The sequence below is a fragment of the Crocodylus siamensis genome, chromosome 1, assembly GCF_052110815.1.
Source record: "Crocodylus siamensis isolate JL-2025a chromosome 1, ASM5211081v1, whole genome shotgun sequence".
In the NCBI taxonomy this organism is placed as follows: Eukaryota; Metazoa; Chordata; order Crocodylia; family Crocodylidae; genus Crocodylus; species Crocodylus siamensis.
Genome location: NC_143395.1, coordinates 297,775,871 through 297,802,283, shown reverse-complemented (window position 1 = coordinate 297,802,283; position 26,413 = coordinate 297,775,871). Strand labels below are relative to the sequence as shown.

At 45.9% G+C, this 26,413-nt stretch overlaps 1 protein-coding gene across 2 annotated transcripts in view; it reads left to right on the top strand.

Moving 5' to 3' along the window:
* Nucleotides 1–2,761: 2,761 nt before the first annotated feature.
* Nucleotides 2,762–26,413, top strand: part of LONRF2 (LON peptidase N-terminal domain and ring finger 2) — a 64,604-nt gene continuing 40,952 nt past the window's right edge. For both annotated transcript variants that reach the window (XM_090020451.1, XM_090020445.1), the window contains exon 1: nucleotides 2,762–3,453. In XM_090020451.1, the coding sequence (XP_089876577.1) occupies nucleotides 2,901–3,453 (553 nt within the window). In that variant the 5' untranslated portion in view covers nucleotides 2,762–2,900. The remainder of the gene's footprint in view (nucleotides 3,454–26,413) is intronic.

Genomic DNA, 26,413 nt, shown 5'->3' with positions numbered 1-26,413 from the left:
CGCAGTAGACTAATTCTACAGCACTTTAGCATGTCACAGCAAAAGCTGTGCTATTGCACAATAGAAATAGTCTCTAAATGAGTAGAATTAGTCACTAAAAAGGCATGTGCTGGTGCTACTGCGCAGTAGCGCTCATTACTGCACATTTAGTTAGTACCCGTTATTACAGATGCTGAACTTAATGAGCATTAACCACAGCACATTAAAGCATGTGTAGACATGACCACTGTGTCTCAGCTTCCATTCTATAATCAGGATAAGAATACCCCTGTATTTCATAATAGCATTGAGAACATAATTTTAAGTATCAAGCTCTCAACTTTTATAGAAAACCCCATGAGGAAGTTAATAAATCCATCTTGAAAGGAGGGTTTGAATAGAGTGCATGAGGCTACAGGTATACACTGATCAAGGAGAAGAAAAGAAAACATGTAGTAGCTGCTCATTTAGACAGCACCTTCCCTCTTGCTCATTGAATGAGGCAGATGAGGTCCTATGTGAAAAATATAGCATGGGATCATGGAGATAAAAAGGTAACATGATGCATAGGCATGAAACAAGTAAGTGCAGATATTGTGACAGATAATTTTGGTAGAATAAGACTTCTATAAGCCATTAAGTCAATGGAAGTCTTGCTAAGCAGTCCATGAGTACAAAATCAGGCCCTCACCCCCTCCTCTCCCAGTAGCTTATATCTTAGCTCTGTGAAATAGCCACATTGTACAATAAATTAAAAGTTAATTTCACAGTTGTAGACAGCTTGTATTTAGAGACTAAATAACAAGTAGCTTATTAAAATTTGTCTTGGAGCTTTAACCACGGATCGCTCTTGCTGTCTATTTCTTTGGGGGAAATAGACCAAAGGAAAGGTCACTGTCAAACAATTAATAAACCTCTTGCTTCCCTGTATTCTTGCTCTCTTTCAAATATGTGTTCTATTGATATATTAAATTCAGGTTTTTTCCCTCTATCTCTGTTTTCTCTTGTTTACATCACTTCCAGATTTATTCTTGGTTTCCAGGTTAGGTCCTTTGATAATGGCAGTTCTCTTTCCCTTTTCCTTTTTCTGTCATCCTTTCATTCCATCATGTTCCTCTACACAGACTGTTATCTTTCATCTCTGGTATAGTTTTTCTTCAAACTGTTTTACTTAGAAGATAGTAAAGAAGGGGAAAGAGTTCAAAGGACAGTCATTGTACAGGGTTTATCTATTCCCCTTTAATGTGTGCTTCCAGGCTCAGTGAATTCTTATTGAGATTGTTTAAGGGCACCATGTTAAAGTCATTTGTGACAAATGGAAAACAGGATCTGGGAAGAAAAGAGCCTAAGGGCAATGCAAAGAAAGAGGATCTGCTATTGCTAAGCATACAAGAGCAGTTTGCTGGTAAGATTTTTCTACCCTAGAACACAAGAGGCAAAAAAAGTAACAAAAGTGGGGCTGGGGCGGGGAGGGAGAAGAGAGAGAGAAGTGCTTAGATATTAGTCAGGGGTGTAGGTTGTTGCCTAGTGGCAACAAACAACAAACTTGAGTGTGGAGAAAATGAAGGTATCATGAGGTCAGTTTAAATTGGAGAAAGAGGATTCTGCTCTCTGTCAAATAGATATTTTAGGAAAAAATAGGTTACATGCCAGAGGAACAAATTAGGAGACTGTTGATTGTGTTACTAATTAAAAAGACTTCAGAAGCTTGACCTAGTGAAAGGCTCTCCTGGAGAGTACCTGCAAAATAAGGATGAGAAGTGTCCGACATTCCCGTTAGTCACCACAAAAGGCAGAAGGAACAGCAGCAAATTCAGTGATTGGTATTGTTCATTACCATCACCCTAATCTATACTTTCCTTTTTCATGTCTTTATGTGACAAAGTGTTTAGCTGAATATGCACCTAAAACCTTGTTTCAAGGTAGATACCATGTATGCAGTGAATGACCCTCTCAGAGCAACTAGAGAAATCCAGTGCTGTAAAATAGGATATTGTGCCTGTCCCTTTTCAGATGGGCAGTGAGCATTGCCAGGAGGGTCCTAGTAAAAGGGATCTGTCAGGGGGTAATCAACAGAAATGCAGCAGCCACAATTCAGAATCCCAGGAACCAGAGGAAGACTCTAAGGAAGGGCTTAAATGTGAAGTCTGTATCTGACCCAATGTCCTCAGTCTCCCAAAAATCTTTTGACTAGTCCTTATCAAAGGACATCACAGAAAATTGTAAAAAGATACTATTCCTTCACTTTTGACCTAGAGTAGTTATTCTCAGCCAGGCTGCTCAACCTTACTGAACACCCCGGAAGGAACAGCATGCTTGGGAGGTCGGATGCCCCCGAGTTTCGCCTGCCCTCAGCCACGAGACTGCAGGAGCAAGCTAAAGAGAACCCCCTATTCCCATAAAATGGGCTTTAAGCGCCACCACCTCGGCGGGTACTAAGCCACGCCAGTGGAACAATATCCCGGAGCCAGCTTCAGGAAAACTGACTTCCTGGATCCAGATACATAGCGTTTCCCCTGCCCCAGCACAGGCCAGAGCTGGGAAGGAAGCGTGGAGGCAGGGCTCTGTGTGGGGGCTGCCTCGGTGTCCTCCAGCGCTTCCCCCGGCAGGTGAGGGCTACGGAGACTGGCAAGAAGAGGCAGCTAGAACAGCGCCCTCACCCCGGTCACGCCGAAGGGCGTTGGAAGCCGCGCGCACGTGCAGCCCCAACGGCCCCCGCCCCCCAACGGCAGCTGGGAGGGCCGGCCAACCGTCGCGGCTGACGTCAGAGAGCGGGGCGGGGCGCCGCGGGCCCCCCCCCCACTCGCCAGGCAGCCAGCCCGGCCAGAGCAGGGCGCTCGGCAGAGGCAGGCGCGGAGCGGCCCCGCCTGCCCGCCCTCCTGCCCGCGGGCGGCATGGAGTAGGGGCGGCGGGGCCCGGCCATGGAGGAGGCGCCGGCCGGGGACGAGCGGGGCCGGTGGCTGGGGCGCGCCGAGGCGCTGGCCCGGGCCGGGCGCTGGGCCGAGGCGCTGGAGGCCTACGGCGCGGCCGGCCGCCTGGCCCGCCTGCGGCCCGAGGAGCTGCGCGAGCTGGCCGAGGGGCTGGCGCGGGCGCTGCGCCGCGCCCCGCCCACGCCGGCGGCCGACGGGCCGGGCCCCGAGCCGGCGTGCTGCGCGCCACCCGAGCCTCTCGGCTGCCCGCTGTGCGCCCGCCTGCTCCGGGAGCCCGTCACGCTGCCCTGCGGCCACACACGCTGCCGCCGCTGCGCCTCCCCCGCCCAGTGCGGCCGCTGCCCCCGGCCCCGCCGCGCCGCCGACCCGCCCCCCCCAGCTGCCGCCGCCGCCCCCCGCGTCAACGTGGTGCTGGGCAACCTGCTGGAGCGCTGCCTGGCGCGGGAGAGCCGCACACGCCGCCTGCGCGACGAGGGCGACGAGCTGCGCGAGCGGCAGGAGCTAGCGGCCGCGCTGGACAAGTACAACCAGGCACTGGAGGAGGGTGAGTGGCGCCCATGGGCTAGCGCTTCTCCTCCGCGCTGGTTGCTCTCTGTAATAACACCCCAGACCCAAATCCTGCAGGTGTGGTGGAGGCAGGTGGGTTGGTGCCTCCTTATCCTCCCTGGCGTGGCTGGGAGCCCCTTGGCAGCCCTCTGGGCTCTGTGGAGATACTGGCCCCTGGGAGCTGCTGGGGCACTGCTGCATGTGATGGACCCTGATTCAATGGAGGGCACTACTTACACCTTGTATATTCAGTGTCCCTGTGCTTCAAAATGATGGCCAGGGTGCTTTAAAGGTTCAAGTGCCCTGCTGCCATTTTGAAGCACAGGGTGCTGAATACATGCAATGCTGCGGGGGGCTTTAATTAGAGTATCTCTCAAAGTCTCTCTAGTTAAAGCGCTTCTCCCTGGAGCACATGTAGAGGTGCCTTAGGTGTCTAATGCAAGTTTTAAGGGCGGTTGGATGGTCTCAAGGCTATATGGGTTGAATAAGATGCAAGTGTCTAAGCATCCAGTACCATTTATTGGCCAGGATCAGGCAGTGGGATGTGGTTTTGTTGTGTTATGTGCCAGGGACATGGAAGCTGCTTAGTGTCTAACAAGTTTGGGGGAGTTTGGATGGTTCCAAGCCTACATGCATCTAATGGATGGGATGCAAGTTTCTTGAGCATCCAACAACTTCTGGCTAGTGTCAGGCAGCGGCATGTGTCTTTACTTTATGTGCCAGGGGCAGCCATGGCAAGGACTGGCAAGAGCATTCTGCTTTGCCAGGCTTTACAAAGTGGTTAGCAGGGCAGGAATCAGATCTAAAACTTAGTTTGTTTTAATAAACAAATTGAGCATGTTTTGGTAAATCTGGTCCCAGGTTGCCAGGCCATCTTGTGGCTTTACAGATGCACCTTTCCATTAAAATATTGTCCTCCTCTTGCAGGCGTTTTAGGGACAGGCATGGCACTGTTAGAATAAAAGGAAAAAGAACAGCAGTTTTTGTTCAGAAGTATAGCCCTCCAGTTTCTGTATTTATATGCTGCTGATTTCTAAGTTGATTTTGTTACTGGCTGACTTCTACATTGGCAGGTGGGAGGGAGGAGGGTGTGGGGACACCCCTTAAACATTTAAACTTACCAGTACATCTGTTTTCACCGATACAAATGTTAATTTTATGTTTTTGCAAGTGAATGGTATTGCTGGTTTTGGTTCTTGTCTGCACTCCTCATTCTCATCGTTAATTCTTGTACTGTAGTTTATTGGCTTGCAAATACAAGGGAACTATTCTTTGGGTTTGGTTGTGGAATAGTATATCAGACATAAGAAATGTCCCATGCTAATCTTTTGCTAATGGAAGTCTGCAAAGATTTGTGAACAGTCTCTATTGAAGAGCGTCCTGTTTAATTTACCTTAAATGCATATATTTTTTACTGCTATAACCAAGGTTAAAACAAACTTCGGGGCACTCTTACGCTAAAATAAGTTTCATTATATAGATAAGCACTAAAAGGTTTGAATTATGACCTCATATTTTGATATAAGATGATGTAATTTCAAACGAAACAAAAACTCACTTGTTTACATTTACTGTGAACCTTTGTAGCTTAGACAAGCAAAGTTCCTTGGGTAGATGTGATATCTCTTATTAGACCAGATAAATAGGTGGGGAAAAAGTTCTTTGCAAGCTTTCGGGCACAAAAGGGTGTTTTTGCAAGCTTTTTGGCACAGAACTTTCCCCCAACTGTTTAGTTGGTCTAATAAACAATATCACATCTACCCAAGGAACTTTGCCTGCTTGTGTCCTTAGACCAGCACGGCTACAACCAACAACCCTTTGTAGCTTTTAAGTATTAGTAATTACCTCTGAAGAAAGGAGTTTCTTAGAATATGCTTGATCTAGATACAGTACCAGGCTTGTACTTCTAGAAGTACAGTGCCAAGTAACAGTGTAGGTACTGTAACAAATTTCTTCAAATGAAGAATGAACTGTGGCCCTGTGCAGTGGTTTCAGTAGCTTACGTCCACAGTTGTTGCTGTGGTCTGCATACCACCCTGTGATGTGTGGAGGAGCCCTGGCAGGATAAAGGGCCCTGAGTACTTTCTTAGCAGATTTGTAAAAATAACGACAGGAAAAGCTGTGTCCTCATGAGAGCCACTCTTTCAGGTGAAGTGGGAAAATGGTGGGAGCTACTTGTCATGGAAAAGTACTCAATAGAGAAGGAAATCTGGTAGTGCAAAAGCATGTGGAAGTGGAGGAAAAGCCCCAGTTGGCATGGGAATGGAGTTCTGAAGCAAGTTTGTCCAGTCTACATACAGCGGAAAAAAGTGGGAGCTAAAAATGAAATGAAGAACAAAAGTAAAACACTGTTTAAAAAAATATATATCTTACTGCATTAACCGTAGTTAAAAACACAAAATATTATTCCAGTGTAAATTAGGGCTGTTTGCCATTCCATATGTGTAGAAGTCTCTTTAGTGATCAGTAACAATATGAAGATTTGAGAGTTACTATTGGGAAAAGGAGGAGGAGGTTAGTTATTTTCACTCCCACTGTTTTTGTACTCCCTCAGAAGGTGCATTGGATTAACAGCCTGCAGTTGATGATTCATGCAGAATTTCTAGAAAATGCTTTTTTTGTGTATGGGGGGCGGTCTTTTGTTAAAATATATACACTAGCACTTAAGCTTTCCTTTAAGATAATTGCAAAGGCATAACGTGTTTGTGGGTGGCTGAGAACATTTTCCCAAAGACTGTTGTACTTTCAACAGGAATCAACCACTACAAATTACCAACATATTGATTAACTTGGGATGAAAGTGACAGGTATATACAGCATAAAGGTCCTAGTGTTTTTTGTGCCATGGAGAATATTAAACATGAATCAGTGTTTTGATGCATGAAGCATCTGTATTCTGCCAATTGAGTATAGCATGTATGCCATTCCATTATGAGTATACAGTGCTTTGTACAACCATACAGTAGAAGCTGTGTTATCTGGCACCTTACAAACCAGCATTCTCTATTAACCGACATGCCAGCTTGTAAGGTAAAATTGAAACTGGAAGTGCCTGTTGTGGCACTTCCAGTTTTGCCAAGCTCCCAGGGCCTGGGGCAAAGAAGCCTGTGTGGGGCCCCACTTCCTGTCCCCTGGCACATTGATGCAGTGGGAGGGGCGGCTGCACACTGTGGCGGGAGAGGCAGCAGCCTGAACAGGCAAAGATGCCTGTTTGGGCCTCTTGGGTAACTGGCATCTTTGGTTATCCAGGACCCCCACATTCCCCATGGGTGCCAGATAACAAAACTTTTGCTGTATATGCAAAGTTTTTCTGAAAGATCTTGACTTAAACCAGAACTGTGGGTTTCTTGCAAATTTCTTCTCTGCTCTGGGCAGTCTTGGTCTCAGAACAGGATTGTTTTTAGATTCTTGTGTGCAGTTTATGTTCGCTTACTTGCAACAGGATAGTTTCCTGCCTTCTTGGTAGTGGGCAAAATGAAGAGAGAATATAGTGGTGGAGAAGGAAACCCCAAAAGAACTTCTTAGTCCCTCAGTTGCACCTTAACAATCTGATGGCAATAGATAAGTGGTAAAAGTGCAAATGAAAATTTCCCATTGCATTAGCCAACCGAAATGACTGTATGTGAGAGAAATACCACTTTTACAGCAAAATTAAAGTTAAAGGGCAGTAGTACTGCTCTGGTAATGCACCAGTGACCAATCTTGAGTAAGATTGCCTTCCTTGCTCCAAGGCTTTATTCTAGGAAGGTGTTTTATTGCCCCCTTAACTTGAAAAATGACTAGTTAACCAACTGAGCCTTCTTAAATTGTGAGAAATTGTTTAGACAGCTGAAAAGGAAATGGACTCTTATTGGTCTAAAAATAAATCTGAACAATGGAGAAGAATAAATATATGGGTCCAAACTGAAGTAACAACTAAAACCTTTCAAATGTAGAGGTGGGTTTCTCACTGCTGGAATGCGGTTGATAGATATTGCTCTCGTGACTTGGGTACCTACATGAAGGATTTGAGTGCGGCCTTTGGTTTTTATGGGATAGGATTTGTTTTGTTTTGTTTTTTAATTGGGTGGTTTTGTTTAGCCTGTAAACTACCATATTTACTCAAATAGAAGATGGTCTTGATTATAAGATGACCCCCCCCCAATAATTAGATTCTATATATGGAAAATTTCATAACTTAGATTCTATACCTGGAAAAATATAACTAATTGTTGGAGGTTTGCCTTGAATTTGTGCCCCTCCCATGGCTACCGAAAGGAAAATAAATCTAAGGAGACAGGTAGCCCCTTTGTTCTCTGCTTCCCCCCAGCTTTATGCCCTGGTAGACCCTTCTGCCTCCTTGAGCACACAGAAATGAGGAGCAGATCTGAAAACAATAACCTTAAAATTAAACATGGCTGTAGCAGTTTGCATATAATATCCATCAGGGATCCAGATTTTCTGTTTTCTATGAAAAAATATTAAAAACTGCAGATTTTCCCTTTTAACCAAGAAAAATGCAAATGTTTCATTTTAACGGAGAAACACGCAGATTTTCCACTTTTGCAAAGAGCTTTCTGCAAGCTGGCAGAGTGCACCATGTGCATGTGTATGCTTACACATGCACAGGGTTGCTGGGCAGCCTGCAGAACAGCTCCTGCAGGTAAGTCTGGCTGGGGGGGTCATGGGGGATTGGGGCCCCCATAGGGAGGGAGGGAATTGGACAAGCCTGGGGCTGGGCCTGGAGCTGGGGCTGCTGCCCAGCCAGGGCAGTATTTGGGGCCTGGGGCCATAATGTAGCTGCAGCGCTCTAGTGGGAAGCAGGACGGAGCTGTAGGTGACTCGTTCGGGGGGGTGGCGCTGGCTCCCTGCCACTGTGCACACTTCCAGGGGGTGGCAAGGGGCACATGCTGCCCAGATCTGTGTATGGGTGATATAAAAGGTGGGTTAGCTTGCTTATTGAGTAGATCATAAGTTTAAGTACAAGTAGTTCATAAGTTCAGCTATATGTGTAATACTGAGCATAATTTTAAGTAAGGAAACATAAGCGCTGATACAGAAGAAATCTATTCTGGGGCCTAGGCTGATTCAATTGGAAAGAGGAAGGCACCCTCAGGATGACGTCAATCGCGAGGGATAATTATAACTAACAGAAAACCATGTTATATAACAATGAGTAACCTTATTGCGCGCACAACTAACCATATATAGAGGAACATATAAGTCATTTGGAAGTTAAAAAACCCTTGGGGTAGCTCTCGGTCCTTAAGATGGGAGACTACCCTTCTGCAGAAGTAATAAATTTACTACTGGCACTCTTATGTCTCTTGACTTATATTATCACGGCTAGTGCCCACGACGCAAGACCGAGTTGTCCTTCGGTGTATGGGCAACTAACTCGATTTTGCTAACAGGGGCAGGGGTGGGTGCTGGCTACCAGCCACGGGCTCACTGTGGAAAATCGGGCAGGCTCACTGCCAACCCCTCCTTCCCCAAACCCCTTACCTTCAAGCAGAGAAAAGGGTGGGAAGACCTGCAGTCTTGAAACCAAAGTGGGGGAGAAAGAGGAAGCAAATCAGAGGTAGAGCCTATGATGCAGGCTTAGTGTAGGAGTCAGTCAGGAGAGCAAGAGGGTTTTGGCATTGATGTTTAAAGCAGCCACAGGCATGTTTGTATAGCAGGCTGCAGCTTGAGGAGGATTGAGCATGCCCACAAAGAAGAACTCCTCCAAGAGAGCCAAATACATTTTAGCTCTGGACCATGTAAGGCAGTATCCTGCAGGGACCTTGCATGCAGATAGATGCAGACTGTTCTGTAGCACCTGCAATGTGACTCTGGATGTGTTGTGGAAAACCAATATAGATCGACACTTAGAGTCTGAGGTGCACTTGAAGCAGAACGCTGTTGTGGAGGCTGAAGGCCAGGGCAAGAAACAAGCGATCCTGTCTTTGCTCTTCGAAAGGACCATGAAAAGCATCATGGCAAGACGAGAGGTGGCATTTTCCCTTGTGGAGGCTTTTGTGGTGGTGAACATCCTGCTGGAGAAACTTGATTGCCCTAAGTTAAGGGGCTATCTGAACCAAAACATGCCAAATGTGGAGGTTCTCTGTGTGCCAGCAAGCTTCACCAAGACTGTCTCTCTGCAATGATTGCTTCACATGTACAGTCCACAAAGTACACATCAGCAGAATATGAATCTTTCTCCATTGTAGCTGATGAAGCCACCGACCCTCAAGATAGGGGCCATCTCAATGTAAGTTCACCCCACAAAGATGGAGAATATATGCAGCTACTGCTACTGGATACAGCATGCAAGCGTTTAACAGCTGTTTCAAGGTTAGCATTGAATAAACTCCTTTTTACAATGTCATTTAATAAAGTGTATAGTGGCGGTATTAGTTGCAATTTGACATAGCATTAATTTCATAAGACATTTCAGTTTAGAGTTTATTAAGCAATCTAAGCACTTAATGTGTCAGATAATGGCTTCCATGGGCTTAATCCTCTGAAACATTATTAAGCAATTAAGCCATGGCTTTGAGCCCCATGACATTCTGTGGGGAAGGATACTACTACTGGCGTCCTTCAACCAATCAGAGTCATGGGGGGTGGGGAGGCTTACCACAATCAGCCCACAAAATTGGCAACTGGCCTCCTGATCTGGCTGTGAAATCAGCTGGCGGCCTCCTTGAGTTGGGTAAGACCCCCTAACTATGCGTGATATTAGTCCAAAGCCAAAGGTTTACCATGTAGTTCATTAGGCTAGACCCTACCAGAGTTAATAGCATTCCAAGTCATAGTGACCCCAGAGCTCAGCACTGCTCATTGTGTGTGTGTGTGTGTGTGTGTGTGTGTGTGTGTGTACACATTACAGATATGTGCTTCCTTTCCCCCCTCCCTCCCCCCAGGATCCATGCTAATTAGCTCCCACTCATAACTGGAACTGGGTCTTAGGATACTCCAAAAACTTGTATGTAGATGAGGCACAGGGCAACCTGGTTCAGCTTTACCTCATAGGGGTTGGAGCCACACTAATCATATGCTTATGTTTGGAGCTCCATTTCATGAAGTTTGCCAGGTATTTAAGGCTGATGAAGGAATAGGACTAATTGGAAATGGAAAGAAAGGTGCAGCTTAGCTGTGGAAGTGAAGAAGAGGTCAGAAAGTATGCAATGGCACTGGCTAACCATAACATACAGAAAGGTGGAGTACTTGTCCATGAACTGTCCCTCACAGTGAGCTATAGATGTGATGGAATGGGGCATAGAGCAGCAGAGTGCCAGGAGTCCCTAAAATGTACTGTTTGAAAGGGAGAGGAACACTTGCATTATAGGTGCCCCAAAGCCTTTGGCAAGTATAGTTAGTCCCCTTGAGGAACAGCAAAACCCAGAGGAGGAGAGCAGAGGAGATGAGGGGTTGGACTCTGAGGTAGACATGGTGGAAGAAACCCCACAAGAGGGTGAAACAGAAGGATGGGGGACAAAATTTCTGTGATTTAGGAGATGGAACAGAAAGGAAGACGGAGCAGCGAACAACTCAGACGTGGAGGTGGGAAGAAAGAAATCATCCTGCAGACGACAGAAGTGGAGATGGAGCAAGGTCTAGAACCATAGAGTCAGGCCTGAAAAAGAAAGAAAACCAGAGGCTGAAGACCAAGAAGAAGAAGCCTGATGATGAGGGAGGTGAGCTGGAGGAAGAGACAAAGAGCAGTTACTTATACCTTCGGGCTCCAGCTCAAAGTGGAGACCGGAAGGTAAGAAACTGCTAGGAGGTGAAAACTTTTAAGCCTTTGTAAATGTGAAAGCCATCCAAAAGCTTGCAAAGGCTACAGGAATGTGAGTAAGGGAAGGAGAGGAGTCGACTACTAGAGCAGTAGCACAGACAAACCTTAAAGGGACAGGCGCACTCGGCTCAAAGCAAGCACAGATTAACCTTAGAGGGACAAGCACACTCATTTTAAGGCAAGAATATATGTCATTGACCATAGTTTTGCTTAACATCAAGAGTATCTTAACAAAGGAAGGATGGGAACAGGTTGAACCAAATAAAGGCAGACATAATCTGCCTACAAGAGTGTGGTATATCAGCGAAGAGAGATTATAAACACTTTGAAAAGGTGGAGATGGGGACTGTTGTGATGGACAGGGACAAATAAGAACAAAGCAGCAGGAGTAGCCATATTATTTAAGAACCCAGAGCTGAGAGCAAAGCAGGTAGAAGTCCGTGGTAGATTGCAATGAATGATGTTATCAGTTAGGGAAACAGAATTAGAATTTTTCACTGAATTTTTCAGTGGAGAGGGAGGGCGGGAATGCACTGCTTAGAAAGTTAGCAGTTTATGTGGTCAGACAAAGACCCCGCATAATAGCAGGAGATTTGAATTGTATAATTGAAGTGGGTGACAGAATGGGAAGGAGGAAATGGAGCTTTTTGGGAAGCTCCTCTAGACTGTTAACAAATATAAAAGAAGAATTGCTAAGAGATGCATGGGCAGGGGAGAGAATTTTTCACTAGAACAGACCGTAGCAGAAAGAAACAATCAAGTATAAACTTTGTGCTTGTACCAAAAGAAATAGGGATAAGGAAGAAAGAAACCATATATGTAGCTTTTAGTGATCATTGGATGCTGAAGATGAAAATGAGTCTTGGTAAGAGCCCCATGAGAGGGAAGGGACTGTGGAAGTGAAATGTGTGGCTGTTGCAAGATGGAGATGTCAAGTGTGCATGAGACATTATCAGAGGTGGCAAACACTGCAAAAATATTTTGGGAGTACCAGAGAATGGTGGATGATGGTGAAGAAGAGGAATGGGAGAATTCTTTAGGAAGGAATGCTGAAGACATGCGGGGAAAGGAACAAAAGAACTGAGAGAGCTTCAAAGAAAGATACAGAAGCCGCTAAAGGAGGCTGCTGAAGGAAGACGGGTACGAAAAGAGCTGGAAGAAACGAGATGAGTAAGACGCCTAGTGGTACAGCCGTAGGTGTTGTAGGGCTTGCTGCTACTGCCCTGAGTTCCTCTTCCTACAGGCGGCGACAGGGCGGACCTCGGCTTCGGATCACCTGGCTTGCCAGGAAGTTGGTCTTGTGTTTCTTGCCTGCCATGACTTTGATGAAATTGTATTCCCAGGAGTCACTGATCGTGGTGATCCTGCCTGGTCTCGATCCTTGTTTTCTTCTGTGGGACTTCAACCCTCCCCTTTACCCCAGCCCAGCCTCTCCAGATGGTACTCAAAGTTCTTCTTCAGCTAGGTTGCAGTACTGCCTGTTATTCTGTTGTTTGGCCCTCTACCACCAGGGTGACCTTTGGTTTTGATTAGTTGCACCCCTTCCAGGGCTGGTCTTGGCCTGTGCTCAAAATATCAAAGAAAAGGAAAAACCAAGAAAAACCCCGATTGCTCTGTCTCCTTTCCAGGTTCAGTCTATGTCCCCTTTCACCTGGGGTCAGGTTCTCAAAATCTGAATCGCAATGATAAACAAATTAATTAGTCCAGCCGCTGTTCTGCCTGGCTCCCTTGTGAACATTCACAGTCCCAGTGGGATCTCTTCCATGTGCAGCAAGGCTCTACTCAGAACAGCAGTTTTCCTCAGGCCTCTCTTCCGGATCCTCAGCTGACACTCCACACTGGAGGTTATCAAAAGCCATGTGTGTTCTCTCTTCCTGGATCCTCAGCTGATGAGCTGCTCAAGAGATTATCAACAGCTGTCTATGTGCAGGCTTCTGCCTGCCTCCTGCTTAGGGTCTGCTCCTGTCTCCCTGTGGTCTGCAGGTAACTGGCCCCAGATCTGCCCCTCTGTGGGGTTGGAAATACCTCTGGGCAGCCTCCCTCCTCCAGTCCTGAGCAAGATGCTGCTCTGGAAGTGTGGTGGGTGTTTCTCTTCCCTTCCGGTCTCCAGCTGCAGCCCTGCCAGCCCTCCATGCTGTACATGTTGTTTGTTTTCACTCTCTCTCTGTTGCTGCAAGCTGCTTTTCTTCTCCTGACTTACACCTGCCCAGCATGTAAGACACCTCAGGGCTTCTGTTTGCTCTCACTCCTTCACACCTGGTTTAAAAGAAAGATGAGAGAGATGTTCTTAGCACAAACACGATGCATTTTGGCTAGAGTGAAGGCAGCAAAAGGAAAGCTTGAAGAAGGTGGTGCCTAAGTGGAAAAGCAGGAGTATGCTGGAGGCAGTGAGAAGATTTAACAAAGAACTATGCCAGAAGAAGGAAACGGGAAGAGGAATTTCTTTGAAGAGATTGAGGAGAAAGAGGAGGAGGAAGCAAAGAAGTTGGAAGAAAGATAAGCTTGAAGGAAGTGCAGGAGTGTTTAAAAACCTTTTAAAAGAAGGAAATCACCAGGAGCAGGAACTTTCTATGGAATTTTATGAGACGTTTTGGGCATGAGTAGGCAGTGATATAGCAAGAAGTGTTTGAGGTAATGGTGAAAACAGAAGCAGGGAAGGATTTTACAAGAGGCATGGTGATCTTACCCTTCAAGAAAAGGGAGAAGAAACTCCTGGAAAAACTCAAGACTAACTGTACTCCTTAATATGAACTGTAAGTTAATGGCTAAGACACTGGCTTTGAAGATGAGGAAAAACCTTGTGAAGACATCAAGTATGTGCGGTACCAGGTAGAAGGGTGTCTAAAGTGATCAGAATGATCAGATATACTGTCCCACATCCAAAAGAGGAAAACAAATGCGGTTATAGCAAACCTAGATTTAGAAAAAAGCATATGACAGTGTAGATTGTGATCATACATTGAAGGTGCCAGGAAAAATGGAGTTCCCAGAGAAATTTATATGTTGCATAAAGTTATTGTCTAGAGAAGCGGCAAATAAAGTCCAAATTAATGGACACCTAAGCAGGCCCTTTAAAATCCATATGGGGTGAGGCAAAAGTGCCCCATCACCACTACTATTTGTGCATAGCATGGAACTGTTAGAACATAGAATAAGAAAATACAAGATCATAAGTGGAGTAAAGATACCGGGAGGAGTTAAAATGCATACTATATGTGGATGATATAAATGGAGTAGTTATCCTTCTGATGGGAAGGGTGCTAAAGCATGTATGAGCGTATGGACAAGCAACAGGGGCTAAACTAAATAAATCAAAAAGCACCATAATAGGAGCATGGAACTGGAGGGACCTGGAGAAGCTGAGTTTGTGGACATCAGCTTTCCTAAAGTCTGCGATTTCTACCCTACTGGTAGATAATCTAATGGTCACTGTCACCCAGTTTCCCTGCAATCTGCAGGTTGCTCACTAAGTTGGTTCTGGCCAAGGGATACCAGTCTAGGAGCACCTTGCCTCTGGTTGGCTCAGACTTCCTGGGTCAGATTGTTACACTTGTCTCAAGGAGATCTATGTGGGGTCAGGTCAACTCTCAGGATCTCAATATTGCGCTGTTAGGAGGGTGTGATGCAATTGCACATATACAAACACAAATCAAGTAGGTGTACACACGTACAGTCTCTCTCCCAACTTGGGCACATACACATCCACATACACTAGCCTAGGCACATACATACCTCTCACTAATCCAAGCGCATACACTATACACCCCAAAAGTTAGACAAAAAACAATTGTCCATTCCTGCACACTCAGTACATATACACAGATCACTAATTCGTATATCATGCACACAATGACGTGTGTATGTATATTTTGCCCAGGTACCCCAAGCACACACATGCATACCGTACCATCCAAGTTAGGAACCTACCTGTGTGTGTGTGTGTGTGTGTATACTGAGATTAAAACTGGTGGACTAGATGGAAGCTGGCTGAGGAACTGAGACTTGGGGTTACTTAAGGTAGATTGGGGCTGGAAACTGAGGCAGACAGCTGAGATATTGTGGGGAGGAGGGCAGGTAAGTGGTGGCAATGAGGAGACAGCCAGGAAAGAGAGAGAGAGAGAGAGGCAGAAACCTGGGAGGTTGGGGCTGGAAACAGGCTGACAGCTTAGAGATTGGGGGAGCAGATAAGTAGTGGCAAAGAGGAAACAGACAAAAATAACAGGTTTCAAAATAACAGGTTTATTGAACAGACAACACGCTACACAGCCCCATGAAGTTATTGGTGTACGCACACGCACACACAGCAGGAGAAAGAGACTCAGTGGAAGGGTTGGAGTCCAGGTGGGGAAGAAAAACAGAATCCGAGTCCTTGGTTGAAGAGGGGGTAGGAGGTGAAAGCTACCTATGCAGGCTGGAAGAGGGTCCTTGTCCAGTAGGTATTGTCCAGAGCGGGGTCGCTGGCAGGGCCTCTGCGTGGATACGTGGTGTGACATGGTGCTGGTCCAGATGAAGAGGGCATCCCAAGGAGTCAGTCTTCATTACCCCTTTTTATGGGGCAGACTACTTCAGATCTCCAATGGGGAGGGTCTGTCCAGGCAGTGTCAATCCTGTTCCTGAGGGTTCCAAGTGTTCTGAGCAGTTTGGCACAATAGTGGGTTGCCTTATCTTCTGTTTCTTGAATGCTAAGGGTGGTTCCAAGGGCTGGGTTGTTGGTCCAGGTATTGGTGTTGATGGTTTGGTCATTCAGAGGGAGCTATTTTTAGACCTATTGCCATTGTTTCTCAAGCACCCTCATTCATCCCCATTCATTCAGGAACCAAGTTACATAGGAGGGGTAGTATGAGTCATAGGTTACACAACCTGGTATGGGGATAAGACAGAGGCTTGACATTACAAGATAGCATAAGTCATGTCAAGTTTCTAACTTACATATATAGACCTAAAAGAGTAATCACACAATATAAAAAAAATCAATACAAACTTAATAATTATCACTTATAAAACAGTGGATAGCTGTATCAAAATAGCAGGGTGCTTATTTGTGAAGAGGGGAGAGAAAAATTAAACTTCCTACCTAAAATAAAATGTTAAAGCTTATCCTACATCTTAGCCTACTTATACTTATCTATAGGGAATAGAATGGGACAGAAAAAGTCAGAAATGGTTGGGGAAGGGAAGGGAATGCATTTTAAAATAAATAAAAAAGAAAAACTGGGGGTTTTGCGACGCAAGAAAGGAAGCTTTTGGAGCAATCGGATCTAGCTGAGTGCTCATCCCATGAGATATCTGGGTAATTGAAGTCACCCATGATGACCATGCAGGCCCTGCCAGTTCTCTAGAGAATTCTTGATCAAGCTGTTCCTCTTGGTTAGGAGGTCTGTAATAGACTCCTACAGTCAAGTCCCCTTCTCCATGCTCTCCCTGTATCTTGACCCAGAGGGTCTCAAGTGGCCATTCTTTCCCTCCAATCATGGCTTCAAGGGAGGTGTAATGTTTCTTTAGATAGAGAGCAACTCCTCCGCCTTTCTTCCCAATATAGTCCCTCCTGTACATAGTGTATCCTCCTTTGCCTGTAGTCCAGTCATAGGTGGAGTCCCATGAGGTCTCTGCGATCCCTATAAGATTGTATTGCTTCTTGCTTAGTAAGAGGGCTGTATTGTATTTGAGCTGTATTTTGTTGAAACTGAACTAATTATGCTTTCAATCACCATTTACTGTTTGCTTCCATCATGTACATCCAAACTTATTAAAGTTTAATTTGCATAAGGACTTTATAAGCACCCTGTATATGTAGTTTCTATGATATGAATAGTGTTCTGCTTTTTCAGTTTTTACCAGTTTTTCGACGATAAATTCCCTGATTTTTTTAATATTTGGTTTTTACTGTTTTACACCCATTCTTATTGATTTACACCTGTTTTTTTTTTTCAGTTCACTCAATTTTACTGGGTACAGTAATATCCCTGTTAACTGGCACAAGTGGGGAGTGGCTGGGGTGTGCTGGTAAGCTAAAAGTGCCGGTTATGTGAGGCACAGGCTTCTGGCTAGACGCAGGAGAGGGGGAGTGGTGGGGGAAGGAGTAGTGGCAGCAGCTGCATGCATAGAGGGGGGTGGTGACTGTGCGGGGGCTGGGGGAGAGGGCTGGAGCTGCTGCCTGGGGTGGGAGGGTCCAGAGGAATTGCTCCCAGGGTAGGTGGGTCCCAGCTGCACCCTGGTGGCTCCGGCTGCAGCCCTACCCTAGGCGCTCTGAACTACTTTTTCCCCCTTAAATTGAGAGTTAAAAAGTCGGGGTGTTTCAAATTCAAGGGTGTCTTACATTTGGAAGGAATGCAGCATGTTGGCAGCCCATGTCAACAGGGAAAATTGGCCATGGAAGTGCTTCCTTGTTTAATTTCTTTCCATAGTTGCAGGCAATGCATGAAGCCAGGAGATGACACCCTTCATTTAGCTTCTTTTTCTGTAACAGGACATAGATTAGGGTTAGAAAAACCATACTCCTATCCCAGAATACAACTTCTTTCAGCTCTGTTGTGGCTAGAGGAGCTGTTTGTTCCTTTGCTTCCCCAGTTCATTGTTCAGTGTGACAAGCTGTCATTTCTGCCTTAGTAGTCTTGTCCTAAAACCATGATAAAGCTTAGCTAAATTAATCTCCTAAAATAGAGTAGGGCAGTACAGGCATCTTAATATGTAGGGTGGGGCAGGACAAATAATAAGCTTTATATAGATGACTCTTAGAGGTGAATTTTTAAATTTGTGCCCATTAACTTGGGATTGTTTTAGTTATGGACCCAAGATTCCCATTGTTGGAAGAAACTAGCTTCTGCGAATGAAATCATAAATCTTATATTGTCAAGATGCATGCTTTCCTGTTCTTAAATAATTAGTCCTAACTGCTGCTTTTGAATAGAGTGCGCAATTCAAAGATGGCAGTAGAAAGCAGCTGACTGTTCTGTATGGATAGATACAGGAGGCATTAAATACAGTATACACTTCTTTACTTGGTGAGGGAAGGGGTGGATGGGATGCATTGAAATATAAAATAAGGTTTCTATGTTTGCTAGCACAGTGGGCTCTATTGAGAGTACAGGCAACCCCCGCTTAGCACTCCTAATTGGTTCCATAAAAACTGAGCATTAAGCAGAACAGTGTTAAGCGAGACAATCTCTACCTACACTCATTTCTGTGTGGAAATGAAGTGGTTACTGCCATGTCTCCCCACTCCCCTGCCCGCCTGCTGGCGCTCCAGCCCCACATACTAGCCTGGGTGTGCTCCTGCCACCCTGCTCTGGGCCCCTGCTGCTCCTGGCCCTGGGCACTGGCATGGGTCCCATGATCATTCCTGGCCCCCCCCACACTGCTTCTCACTGCTGCCACCTCTCCCCACCCCTCATGCCTGCCCGCCAGCCTTTCCAGCCCCACTTGCCAGCTCCGGCACTGGCACTACTGCCACTCCATTCTGGGCACCGGCTCCTGCCGCCAGACACTGATGTGGACCCCGTGCTACTGCTGCCCCACTCTGGGCACTAGTGCAGGTCCCGCGCTACTTGCTTCTGTTGCTGCTGCTTCTCCCTGCCCTCCCCCCTCCATTCCAGCCTGGGTACCAGTGCTACTGTCAACCTGCTCTGGTGCAGGCTTCCAGTGGCCCCAGCCTGGGCCCCATGCTCCTGCCCTCTTTTGCAGTCGCTTGTCTCCACCCCCCCGCCCACTCCAGCACCATGTGCCAGCCTGGGCCCATGCTTGTGCCGTCCCACCCTGGGTCCTCATGGCTGCCCGCCCACTCACTGCCACTCGCTCACCTTCCACTCACTGCCATCGCCGTCACTTCTCCCTGCCCTCCTGCCTGCCAAAACTCCAGTTCTGTTGAGTGCTTTAGCGAAACTGGCTGAGCGCTCAGCGGAATCGGGTATTAATTCTAAATGAGAGCTCTGGCAAAATAGCGCTAACTGAAACTGTGTTAAGCGGGGGTTGCCTGTATAGTTTCTAGGTGCTACTTTTAATACAGTTCCATAGGGGTGCTGCTGCACATGAAGGTAACCATTTTCAAAAGCAGAATTCACTAGTATAAGCAAGTATCACAGGATTCCTTATAGTTGTTATGGACTTTCTCAACTATCTAAAAATAGTTGCATGTATTCTTCTAGCTCCTGAAATTCTAGAATCATATGCTGTAATATCCTGCAGTTTTCAAGTTTCATAGCAGCAAATCTAAATTCCAGTTGCTGTAGTGGTAGCAGCATTATAATTGTTATATGATCTCTGATCTTGGTTTCTCAGAGTTCAAGCTGCTTTATGAGGTGATCTTCAGTTTAACTTTGCTTTTTGCTAATCTGACTTATTATTGCTTTAAATCAGGGGTTGTCAACCGGGAGTACATAGAACCCTGGGGGTACTTGGGAAAGCCCCAGGGAATATGAGGTGATGGCACGGAGAAGCAAGGGTTCTTGGGAAGCGTGCCGCCACACGCCTGCCACTGCCTGCTGTTGTGCACCTGCCACCACCATGTGATGTGGTGCCAGCACCCCCCCCACCCCCCATCGACTGACTGCTGGGGGACCCCCCAACTCATCCAGGGGGTACAGTCCAGGAGCAGTACCCACCAGAAGGGGTGCACTCCTTAAAAAAATGTTGATAACCCCTGCTTTAAGTGAACTGTCAGAATGAACTACAACAGAGCTGTCCAGCGTATCAGCAGCTGGCAGCTGCACTAGTAGGGACTGCACACCCCATAGGCTGCACCAGTGTGGGCTTTGGGCTCCTACTGTACTGTGCCATGCCCCACTGTGCCATTTGAGCATCCTGTGACAACTGCTACACTGCTGTCTGTGAATGTCCTTGCTGTGCTGCTTCACCATGCTGAGTGGGGACCCTTCCTTCCCTTGCTGTACTGTGTTGTGGCTCTACTCGGTGCCTCAGCTGTGGGCTCTACCAGCACCATACGGTGTTGCCCTGACTTGCTTCACCCCAGCCTCTAGGGCAGGGGCAAAAACCAGAAGGCAGAGGAGGGAGGGGCACCTGGAGTCCTCAGTGATTGCTGCTGCAGCAATTTCCTGTAGGGGAAATACCAGCTGTGTGTGGGAACTGAGGAGCCCCATGTTAACTTGCTGGGAATCCCGTGTGGCCTTTGGGCCACCAGTTGGGCCCAGGAATAAAAGGTGCAGAGTAATTTGGTTCTCCAGTAATTCTCAGATGTTAAAATATGCAACTTCAAGCAGCAAGACCATGTAACCTTGCTTGTCAGCTTCCTTAGTCTTTTGACTACCTTCTGTTGGCGGAGCAGTGTTGGATCAGGGTGTTGTGTATGTAAACATAGCTAAAGGCATTTGAATGCCTTCCCCATTTAAAAAAAAAAACCCAAAAAGCAGGCATGAGAACAAATTACTTGAAGTGTATTAAGCTGGTTCAGCCTTTTTTCAGTTTGCAGTTCAGAACTTTTTAAGACAGATCTCTACAAAATATCTGTGTCTCAGCAGCCAGGAATAAAGCTGTAATGGAACTTTGTGGACTGGAAACCATGTTTTGCCTATCATATGTTTTGGATTGAAATCTATTGCTCTTTTTTTTGGTTTTCCTTCCAAGGCTTGAGGTGTTTCTAAGTCCCCAAGCAGACTAAATCTTATACATTTCTCGTTTTAGCTACCTTTTGGCTCTTACTCCAAATTACTTCTATCTCCTATTTTTGCAGCACTTCTAAATGGGAGTTTTGTGTAACTTCAGCTCTAAACATTCTTATCCTTTCAGTTCTTGTAAACACTCCATGAGTTATTGATCTCTGCAGCAGTGTCATATGCCTTTTAATAGTAGTTTCTTCATAATTGTAACTGTCTGAAGCTTGTAGTAATTTGTTACCAATAGCTCTATGCCATGCAAGCTGAAGTGAAGCATTTGCTCCCAGCTGATTATTTCTTTTGCCAAACCTTATGTTGTTCCTCACTATATCATTAAATATTTTTCAAATTTTAGTTTGGTAATTGTTTGTTACTGTCATAAATTCCTTCACCTTTGTCTTTTTTTTTACTTCACTGTCTTATTGATGCAGACAGTAAACATTACCTAATCAGAAAACCAGTTCTTAATTATTTACTTTTAAAAAAATTTACAACACGGAGAGGCAGGATTTTTAACCCAAATTGCAACCTGTGGAATTTGGTTGCAAATTTTCATCAAGGCCAAGCAGTAGCATTCTGAAAGTAATTAAATTGTCCATGACAAATGAGACCATTTGCATGCTTTAATATACAAAACAGCCACTGACTAAAAAGAACTGGGAAGAAACTTCCATTATGTGTAGGGTGTCATAATCATAGAGATTATTTATATTTTTCTCTGAAGTGATTGGTACTTGCTGCTGTCAGACAGGACACTGGACCTCAGTTTTCACTTGTGTGGCAAATTTATGTTTGTGCCTTTATTGTGTAAACAGTGGGGTTCAGCCTTTTTGGTAAGCATGCCTGATTAGCCACACACCTTCCCAAGTGCTGTTTCAATCCCCTTTCCCAGCTGATCGGCTGTTGTGCTTTCTGCTTCTTGCCCTGTACTCCCTGCCCAGTCTTCTGCTCTGTTTTCAACCTGGTCTTTTGCATGCCATACAAAGGCTGCCTGTGCCACTTGCACTACCCTGATGTAACACATTAAGTAGAGGGGGCTTTATCTTAAATGAAGTGCAAACTGGAATGTACAAATGCTTGTCTTAGTCTATATGATGTTCCTTAAATTGTTATCGCATCTTAAACCCTTCCCATGTCATCCAGAGTCTGAGATAAAAATGTTCTATGGAAAGAGTAGATTGAGGGTTAATGCAATTATTTCTGTATAGCTTAATTACTTTTGAAGTAGGTGCTTTAAGAATTTAGGAAACTATCTTCCAATAATAAAATAGCAGTGCATATTTTGAAGATAAGCTCCTGCATGTCGGTTACTGGGTGTAGCAGGTAACAGTATTACTTGATTAGGAGGCATGTCTACACAAGACACTTTGCTGTGCAATAGATTAATCTACTAAGGACTAAAATGTCACTGTCTACACAGGCATATGCTTACCACACAGTAAATTAGTTTACTACTAAATACAGGTAGGAAAGTAACTGTGTGGTAGATACTTCACAGTAGCGTATGTGTAGGCACTGACAGGGAGCAAATTTGCTCCCAGTCAGTCCCAACACCAGGGGGCTACAGGGCACGGAGGACCCTCTTAGTCCTGGCGCTGTTTAGCTCCCAGCTCCCTAGAGGAGCTGGGAACTGAGCAGTGCTGGAACTGGGGAGTTCTCTTGTCCTGTGCAGCTGGGGGCTGGCTGGGAGCTGTCCCGTGCAGTCCCTAGCTGCCCAGGGAAGCCCCACTGGGCACCGGCCTCATCACCATGTGCATGGGGCCAGGAGAGCTCTGGAGTGGCAGTTGTCCCAGCCCTGTGCATATTAGGACTCTTTCCAATGTGCATGGGACCAGGAAACAGCTGCTGCTGCAGATGGCAGAGCTCTCCTGGCCCTTACACATGGGGTCTGGCCCCTGTGCTCCCTGCCAGGCCTCAGGCTAACTCCCCCTGGCTGTTGCATATGGCCAGAGCAGAGTAGGAGCATCCCTGTACTTAGCTGCTCCTGCTGGGAGCAGATTTGCTGCCAACAGGTATTAAGATAGGTTCTCAGGGAAGGCTTACTGCATAGTATTTTTATTGTGCAGTAAGACAACTTCAGATTAATAGTGAGTGTATCAGGTTAGTTTTGCTTTGTTCAGCTTTTGTGGAACTTTGGTTAAGATTACAAAACATTTGCTTCCAGTGTAGATCTAGACCAGTGGTCTCCAACCTTTTTAAGTAGGAGATCACCTTCTGGCATTTAAAAGCAACCCAAGATCTACTGTTCACAACTGCCCCCCCCCCCCGTCCGGCCCCCCCCCCCAGTAGGTAAGTCTGTGGGGAGGGAAGGGGGGGTAGATTGAGGCAGAAGGAGAAAAATTTATTTGGGGGCATGCCTCCCCAGTAGGGAAGTCCCACCCAGTTGGGGCCCCACTTAACTTGACCCTGCTTCTGCCTCTGCAGCACTGTCCGTTGCCACAGGGGTCTCAATCTAGTCCCCATCCCTTCCCACCCCCCATAGACTGACCTGCTGGGCTGGGGCATGTGTGTGCATGCAGATGGGCACTCAGCCCCCTCATCTCAGCCTTGGATCGACTCCAGTGGCTCCGAGATCTACCACAAGAGGCTCCAAGGCCTACTGGTGGATTGAGAGCGACTGGTTGGTGACCACTGATCTAGGCAATGTTATTCCTTGTAAAGATACTTTTACCAAATATTGTCTCATTCCAGAGCCACTAAGTGGAAAAACTCTGTCAATTCCACATCATGAAACTAGTTTTAATATTAGTGTGGAGCTGCCTGGAATCTAGAACAGATTGACTTCTGTCACAAGGAAGGAGAGATTTTAAGGCATTGGGGGCTAATACCAGGGATCCTGGTTTTTTCTGATTAAAAAAAAATCCAAATTCTCTGATAAAAATGGCAAATTCTCCGCTTAAAATGCCTCAATCACTATAATAAATTCTAAATACCTGTATATTTTGGCATTTGATTTTGGCATTTTCATCATGGAAACTCTGAGCTGCTGCCCTCCTTACCAGGATGCAGGTCCAGCTGTGGTTGTCCCTCCCCTGCCCCCCACTGTTTTGTGGTTCTGAGCAGCCCTGATATGTGGTTGCCCCTCACTTTCAAGCCAGTGCCCCTCACTCTCTGCCTACCCTCCCCATTCACTCGCTCCCAGCAGCAGCTCCCCACTACACCAGGATGTGGGTCTGTTAAAATGAAAAATCCATGTTTTTCTCTGTGAAAAGGGAAATCTGCAGCTTTTTCTCTTTTTCTGTGGGAAATGGAAAATCCAGATTCCTGCTAATTACTTCAGTTGTTAAGTTTCTCTGGGTCTTTCTTAATAAGGTTATTGTTTTGATAGTTCACAGTATCTTGCCTTTTAGCATCAAAGAACTGTTACATTTGAAATGTAACAAGACTGCATTAATTTTGTGGTAAAGCGTATTTTCCTCCCTGCTGCCCTGGACAGCTACAATTACTTACTGAGTATGTACTGTATTGCTCTTAAAGTTCCTCTTGACTTCCCTATAAGTTGCGTACCTTGTAAAATTCTTGTGCGAAATAAACTCATAGTTAATGAGATCTCCGCTTATCCGTGGTAGCATGTGTGTTAGATGCTGTCCAGTCAGAGTTCAGAACATCAATTTGTTAAATATTTGAACATTTAGTTGTGCTGATCTCATGTTGCTTGTATGGGGTACATTCAGGATGTGACTAGAAGCCACTGCTACTGAAGACTTTTTATAATATACCCTGAAGATTTTTAAAAGAATACCATGTTTGAAAAGGGGGTAAAATCTCCAAAAATTAAAATTCAGAGTAATCAGTGCGTCTCAGTGTGCAAGTACTGAGGCCAACGTTAATGAAAAGACACTCTTTTCATACTAGCGTGTGATAGAGACAGCACCAAGGTGACCCCCTTTGTTACATGTCTTGTAGATTGTCTGGTGTATCCTTTTAGCCAAATACTATCTATACCAGATATTGAAATGTGGCTGTTTGTTATAGTTGGTATGTTTCATGTCTAAGGCTGCCTGTGGGATGTGGACATTTCTTTTAACAATTTGCTTTCCCTGGGCTTTTAATTTTTCAATGTGCACTGCCATGTGGAATCAGGAGAATGTAAATTGAGTTTTGCATATAATTTTCTGCTCTCAAAGGTGACTTGCAAAACCTTCTCTGGTATTGCTGCATAATTCAACTGACTGATATTTGAATAAGTAGCTGCTGTCAAGCCTGGAAAAGACTGAGGGCTTGAGCAGCCACTGGGCAGCCTCATGGATGAACTATTGAGTGGAATGTCAGCAGACCTGAGTGAGTGGAACATACTCAGTCCTGTTCACCACAAAAGCTTTGTTGTAGACAAGTCCAAAATGTTACTTGGTTTTCCATAATATGGAATCGGACATGGGTGACAATAACAAATGGCATATGAATGACTTGTGTGATCCCCTGAAATGGAACAAAGGCTACCTTTTGTAAAAGCCAGCTTATCTCCCTTTTGAGTAAGGTGTGAATTTTCAGTAAACATTCCTCTGAACCCCAAGAGGCTCTTGGAGCAAAATCATGGAAAACTAGGCTCTTTGTTTCCTGATGCTGCTAAAATTTAAAAGGTGTGTTGGCCTGAAAAGCGATGTCCTCTGCTTGCTACACTTGATAAAAAAAGGGCTCCCACAGAAAGTTTTGTCAGGAGTCAAGGAAGACAAAAAGGAGGCTTATACAAAAGTAAAGGTGCACTGATATATTGGTTGCATATCAGATTGGGACCGATAACAGGAAAATTAACATTAACAGGAAAATCCAGGGTGTCTCATTCACTGCCCTGGCTGAGGAGAACATGCACCACTCCCTCCCTCACCATGGGGGAGGGGACTTGATCTGCCCCCTCCTCCAATGTCCCTTGCCCTCCACAGACTTACTGGCAGGGTGCTGCTCTCCAAGCTGCCATGCTGCATTCCTGTAAATCAGCTATCTGGTCGATATTGACTGAAATGGCTGTTTAATTATTGGCCTTCACCATTGGCCAAAGAAATCTTTATTGATGCATTCCTATACAAAACATGGCTGTACATGGCAAATGGAGAGAATTGGCTAGCAGTGGCGATGCTTAGGGCATGCATGGGGATGCACGTGCACCCCCTGAGAGCGCCAGTGCACCCCTGACTGGCCACACTCGCTGCTTAGGTGATGGTTGGGGGGGCAGGCAGGAGTACTGGTGCTGCCCCCGCAAGCACTAGCTGGGTAAGTGGAGTACTGTGGTGTTCCCAGAAGCGGCTGCAGTGATTGGCTGTCTCACAATTGGCTGTGGGTGGACACCTCCCTCTGCCAGCAAAATCGGCAACTCCCCCCCCCCGGTCACTGCCTGCTTGCTGCCTAAGGTAGCACCAGTCACCCATGTTGGCTAGTGATCAGTTAGCCATTCTTGGATCATAAGCAGGCTGTTTCCTTCATCACCAGACCCATGTAGCCATGAAAATTCTGGGCTGTTATGGTGTTTTTCTCCTTTGCTCTGCCTGCAGTTGCCAATTATCATCTTTGATATCAGTGTTTCTCAACCAGGGTAGCACAGCCTTGGCTGCCTTGGGATTCTTTCAGGGATGCCACAGGCTGACTCACAATGTTAG